Here is a 6,169-nt window from a genome sequence, read left to right as displayed (position 1 = left end):
CCAGGTATTTCACATATGTTAGTCTATGTTTTATGACTGAATTCAGACAGGTTTAGTCACAGAAACTGTATGGTGGACAGGAGAGAAAGAGTTCAGCACAAGGAGATTCTAAAAGCCTGCCTTTCCAGTGTTCTTGCACATTCTGATGTCTTCTCACCTTGCCACTCTTCCTACTGGGCCCTCTTTCAGATTAAGTTACACGTGAATCCTCCATCAGCCAAACACAGAACAACAAAGACATGTGCAAAGAACCTCACTGGAGCTCCCCCCCCCAAAAAGATATTTATTTTTCCATTTTTGTCACCACAGATTCCTTGTAAACATAAAACTTTTGTAATTTAAACAAAAACCAAAACCATGATTCTCTCCTAGGATCAATTTGATGCCATAAGGATAATACCAAGTAAGTGCACAAATGACACAAGATGCAAAATTAACTGAAAACGGTCATCCTTCTGGAAATTTCTCTTAAAACAGCAGAGAAGTAAAAGCAATGCTGCCACCTAGTGGCAACCCAAACCAATCACATGGCATCCCCAGCAAAATGGGTCCTAGGCCCAGCATTTAGTCCCTCCCCTTACCTTCCTGAAAAATTCCCAGCAACAAGAAACCCCTCCTCCAGAGTCCCATTCAATCCTGAGAATACAGCAACCCAGGTCTGGCCTGTAACACAGACTACTTCACAAGAAACAGTCCTCTGACCATTTTAAGGTCAGTTTGCTCAGTCCTGTGGCCCAGGTGATGCAGAAGGTAGACACATCCAAAACGCTCTTCTGTTCAGAGTGTGTACACAGTAATTCTGATGTCTGTTGCCTCAAAGACCTCCTCAATTATTGCGGATACATTCTCCCATTGCAGACGATCAAGACCACATCCAATCCTGAAAAAGACAAAATATCTCCACTGGTTGTGATTGAGGAAAAGGCTCCTTCCCTCTTTCCCTAGGCTGCATCCACCCAAAGCCAAAGATAACATCTGGTCTCACACCTATAGGCAACTATGGTGGGAGTTTAGAAGTTAACGCCTATTGTGAGTCACCTAAGGCTGTTTCCTAGACAGCCCTAACATCCAATAGCTGTCACTTCTCTTTTGCAAAATAAAGTACCAATTCCCAGTTACTTCAGGGTACATTTAGAAATATGTGTACCTCTGCCGTGAGACAGAACAACTCACTGTTTCTACTAGTGAAAACTAGCCATGGGTGGATGGGAAAAGGTTGGTATTTTTAAACCGTGTTAGTCACTCAGTCATGTTTGACTCTTTGTGACCCCATGGACTATAACCTGCCAGGCTCCTCTGTCCATGGGTATTCTCCAGGTAACAATATTGGACTGGGTTGCCATGCCCTTCTCCAGAGGATCTTCCTGACCTCGAGATCGAACCTGGGTCTCCCACACTGCAGGTAGACTCTTTGCCAACTGAGCCACCAGGAAAGCCCATTTTAAAAATACACTTATGATAACGGAATGTTAAGGAAGATAACTGGGAAATGCCAAGCTGATTGTAATTCCAATCTTCCTGACACCCTGGTGAGAAACCTCAATCTGCCCACAAAACTACTACCTGGCAGCTTTCTTCCAAGATGTTACTTTACTGATCCTCAGTATCCACAGGGAAAAAAGAAAGGCTTAAAGTTGATAATTTTATATTAATGCATTAAGTTCCTGAAAACACTGTGATTAAAAAAAAAAAGTTTCCGGTACATAAGTCGTGAATATATTACAGACCAGTGTAAGATGAGGGATCAAGTAGCCACATTTCTAACTCAGAGCCTGGAATAAACCTGCATGCGTGGTCAGTACTGACTCAGAACTAGTCAGTCAGGAAGAGAAGGGACCCCAAGCCTATTCCTGAAAAGGAAACAAAGAAGATACTGAACCCCAACATCAGTCCCTTAAGTTCCCAATATCTAGGGTATAGGACGTTACATCAGCAACAGACCCTCTGGCTACTATCCATGCTGAACATAAGTAAGCATTCAGTTTACAAAGCAGTGATAACCTACAACTTTGTTCACACAGAATGAGCAGGTTTGGGACACCTGAAGTGGCCCAGAGAGAAATCACAATTGCTCAGTCTTGATTCTTGAGCTGTACTAGAGGATGCCCAGAATTCAACAAATAGTGGTGAACAACGCTCCCTCCCTACTAGGCGGGCTGAGGAAGACCTGTGTTTTAATCATCCTGATTCATTCAGCCCAAGCTAAAAGATGGGCATGCCTTGAGCGAAGATCTGACAACTGGTTTACTGATGATTTTTAAATGTTTTGAAATTTGTCCGCCTTTAAGTCTACATTTTGGGTTAAGTAAGCTTTTAAGTCATTTCTCTTTGGCTAAGACAGTAAACCCCACCAATCAAGTCTTCACTGAGGGCCCTGGATTTCCTTGCCTTGGCATGGAAAGGTCGGTGACTCCATTCTTCAGACAATGGGACTTCATAGCCTCTAAACTCTTCCGTAAGTTTTCATAAGTTGGCTTGTGTGAAGCCCTTTTCTTTGTAATCTGAGTACAAAGAACAAATTCAAATTTCCATTAGACCAAAATGAGAGGCAAAAAACGTCATCATGTTCTCCCAACATCGTGATAATTAAAATAAGTATACTTTTATAGACTAGTCTAGATAACAAATGTCATACGGTCTCTTCCAGATATGGGAGCCCCTCAGGAATCCACTGAAGAGAGCCAGAGACCCAGACACTGCCACATCTTTTCTTTTCCTAAGAAACCCAGATTAGCAGGTGTGCCTGTTGTCTATTGTTTTTAAGCAAGGTAGGTCAAAGTTCTTGTGCCACTTCCAAGAGATAAGCTATGTATCTGTAACAAGGAAGAACCCATAGCACCTAAAAATTTCCTGTTAGGCTTATTTATTTAGAAACAGTGCTTGCCTTTTATTTCCCTATAAAAGCACAGAAAGAAACTGGTAGCATTCCAAACAAGACTGCAAGTCACAGTAGCCTTAAGGACAGCATCCCCACTTTGTGTGCTACCTAAATCAAGCTTGTAGTGAGTTGGCTCTAAGTCATCCAGCAGCATCACCAAGAAGCTGCACTCCTTCACAGGTCAAAGACCACTGGGACAATGGAAGAAATCCACATGGAGGAAGGAAGCAGGAGAGGAGCAGAGTTATTACCTGGCACTGCATTTGGTAAGGAAGGATGAGAGAAAAACTCTTTTGAGCAATCCGTCTCTTGGGACTTTATTGTCTCTATTTCACTACGACAATGAAGGAATTAAAGCAAGGGAAGCATCCCTAACTTTCGCACATCATGTAACAGGTCTTTGGTAAATATCCAGCTTTTTCCCACGGAGTTGGGATGCAGCCTGATGTTTCTAACCCAGTGCACCAAATAGCCACCACCTCTGGATCTGAGTCGGCATGAGGTCAGCTTTTCGACATTTTTGGTTGTCTATAAAGAAACACTGTGATCAACATAAATGCAGCAAAGCCCATCTGTTTGCTAATACTTAAAACTTACTGAGAATTGGCCCCGTCTTACCAGGTAATATATGTATCGCCCATCTCTCTTCAGAACAGCCACTTCTCCAGACTTTTTCTCTAAGAAAAACAGTTATTTAATAGTAAAAAAAGAAATACCGAAACAGTGATCTTCATTCTTAGATTTTTAAAAGATCTTTATAGATCTGAGTCTACTTCAGAACTAGAATTAATTTTCAACTCTGAAGAACCCTTTGATCCTTATCAGCCTTCCTAAATACCATATTCCTTAACTTCCAGTTTTCCTGCTGTTTTAGGAAATCATGTTTTCAATCATGTTTTCCTCACAATCCACCTTCAATCCTGCTACATTTTCAAATTTCCTTTCTTGTTCTCTTAAAAAATGTTAATGTCTATTGCCTTGAAATATTTTAGAATGTGCAGCATTTTTCACTTGCCAAATGTGTATTTAATAATTATATTTTTACATACAAACAGCTAATGTGTTAAGCATTATGGGGGAACATAGATGTATTAACATTAAAAACTAAATTATTTAACAGTGTCCAGTCAGAAGAACTGTGTAGTGTTTTGAAACAAATACAATACAAAGCAGTAAGAAGTTGCTTTCTTTAGGCTGGGAGCAGAATCACCAGTGGCGACTGATTCAGTAAGCCTGGACTGTGGTCTAAGCAACTGTTTTCAGAAGCTCCACCTCTGATTCTGGTACACATTTCTGCTTTACAATCACTGGGAGCAAGGAACGGGAAGTGTTTGTAAGGAAAAGTTCTAAACTCTTTGAAGCATAAGCACAGTATGGGCAAACAGGGAATCCTGAATGCCAGGCTAAAAGCTGTGGACTTTGTTAAGCATGCCAGAGTTATTAAAGGCTTCAGACAAATTGAGTAATATTATTAAAAAACATTTATGAAAAAGGGAGAAGAAATTTAAAACTTTTACAAGAACTCAGGTTTCGTGGGCCAACCCAAACTAGAGATCATCTCTGTAGAGGAAAAACTTAAATCTGAAGAGTTAAAAGGGCTCGGTAGTTAGGAACCCCATCTGTGCATATATATCTTGTTTAAATTATTAAGCTTAAAAGGAGCATCAAAAGATGGTCTAATCGGGGCACATGAGTTCAGCTGCTTTCAAAACTCACGTTGATTCAATAGTTCCTGCACTCCTCCAAATTTCTTCTTGAAGAGGACAGCTATCCCAGCGCCCATTCGACAGTCCTCACTGATACAATGCACTAAAGAGTCTGTTTGGGGACATGCAAATAGGTCTCCTTTCACATAAGTAATCTAAAATGTGCAAAGAGAAAGAAACTTTTGTTACATATAGAAAAATACTAAGCTACTTCTTTTCCTTTCCTGTGCCCACCACCACCACCACCACCACCACCTCTCCCCCCCTCATCCCTCCTTCATTTAGAAGACATATTTTCAGAACTTAATGAGTTATCTAAAGCGAATTAAAGCATGTGCAAAGTAATGAGTGGGCTCTGCCTAAGATTGTATCAGCCTTTCTAAAATAAATCAACAGGAGAGGAAAAAAGACAATTCAATTACTAGTTTAATTAAAAAGTGTTTGTGCTTTGACCTCAATCATTCTTAATTTCAGTTCACCAATAAGTTAATAGTTGTTACGCACTCGGCTTCCTTCTGAATCTTCATTAGGGCTGCCAGCCATGATACTGGGTCGCTATTTCCAGAACTGAAGTGTTTCTTCAGCTATAAAAAGAGTAAAAATGCTTAGGCAGCCCAAATATATTACATTCAGACTGCCCTGACCACCCACGTACTAACTTTTCCCCCCACCGTTTATTACTGAGTGTGACTTCTCTAGAAAGGAACGCAAAAATCCTCGGGGTAAGAAGGAGAGGAGTAATGCCTGGGTTCGGAGGCGGCCATGACCCGATTGCATTTCGCGCTTCCCAGGAGCGGAAGAAAGGCAGTCCTAGGACCCGCCTCCTCCTTTCCCCGAGCCCGCGCCGAGCAAGGCTGATTTAGGACAGTCTTTTCTCTGAAAGATGCAAGAGTACTTCCCCATTGGGTCTGGCCCAGAGACAAAAAGGTCGCCAACTAGAGAGTGTACCGGTCAGGCGGAGTGTACTGCCAAGACGCGGGCAGGGGTGAGAGGGAAGGCGGCCCCTTAAGGAAGGCTCACCCCCATCTTTTTTTGGGGGGGGGGAACTGGGGGAAGAAGTAGAGAGAGGCCTCCCATTCTCTGTCTCCTACCCTAGGGGTGATCAGCCAGGGCGTAGGGCCTGTCCCGGGATCCCGTGGGAGGAAGCGAGGAGGCTCGCTCAAAGACCCAACGTACCCCCGTTACCCTTCACCTGGAAAGGAGTTAGCCGTTACGAGGTCCCGCCCCGCAGGGAAGGGCTCTGGTAGGTGGGTAGCAGCGGACGAGCCCACGATACGAAGCCAATCCCACCACAGCCTTTAATTGCGCGTACCTAAGATGGCCGCCCACCATCCGGGAGCCGGGCGGAAACGAGCCCCTCTAGCTAGCTAGCCGAACCAGCACTCTTTGGTGATGGCCGCCGAACTTCCGGCGGTGAAGCCCGACCGCCGCCGCCGCCCGGGCATGCGTAACGAGACAGCCGAATGCAAGTTGGGTAGAGCGGCGCCTGCGCATTAAGTCCCAAGGGGTGTGTCTCCAGGGGCCGCAAAGAAGAGGGAGGGCAGTTGGCAAAGGAGTTACTTAGCGCCTGCGTGGTGCTAATGTT

The 6,169-nt window shown here is 43.6% G+C and overlaps 1 protein-coding gene across 8 annotated transcripts in view; it reads right to left on the bottom strand.

Annotated features, from left to right (window-relative positions):
- Positions 1-263: 263 nt before the first annotated feature.
- Positions 264-6,169, bottom strand: part of OARD1 (O-acyl-ADP-ribose deacylase 1) — a 160,234-nt gene continuing 154,328 nt past the window's right edge. The window contains exons 2-7 of one of the 8 annotated variants that reach the window (XM_055571453.1): positions 5,777-5,858; positions 5,089-5,168; positions 4,595-4,739; positions 3,476-3,555; positions 2,389-2,501; positions 264-880 (exon numbers count right to left, since the gene is read on the bottom strand). In XM_055571453.1, coding sequence (XP_055427428.1) covers positions 778-880; positions 2,389-2,501; positions 3,476-3,555; positions 4,595-4,739; positions 5,089-5,127 — 480 coding nt within the window. In that variant the 5' untranslated portion in view covers positions 5,128-5,168; positions 5,777-5,858 and the 3' untranslated portion in view covers positions 264-777. Of the gene's footprint in view, positions 881-2,388; positions 2,502-3,169; positions 3,407-3,475; positions 3,556-4,594; positions 4,740-5,088; positions 5,169-5,675; positions 6,147-6,169 lie in introns of those variants that run through there. The other 7 variants (XM_055571455.1, XM_055571454.1, XM_055571456.1 and 4 more) reach the window with 7 other exon arrangements.

Source organism: Bubalus kerabau, chromosome 3 (assembly GCF_029407905.1).
Source record: "Bubalus kerabau isolate K-KA32 ecotype Philippines breed swamp buffalo chromosome 3, PCC_UOA_SB_1v2, whole genome shotgun sequence".
NCBI classification, from domain to species: domain Eukaryota; kingdom Metazoa; phylum Chordata; class Mammalia; order Artiodactyla; family Bovidae; genus Bubalus; species Bubalus kerabau.
This window is presented reverse-complemented; position numbering and strand designations above follow the sequence as displayed.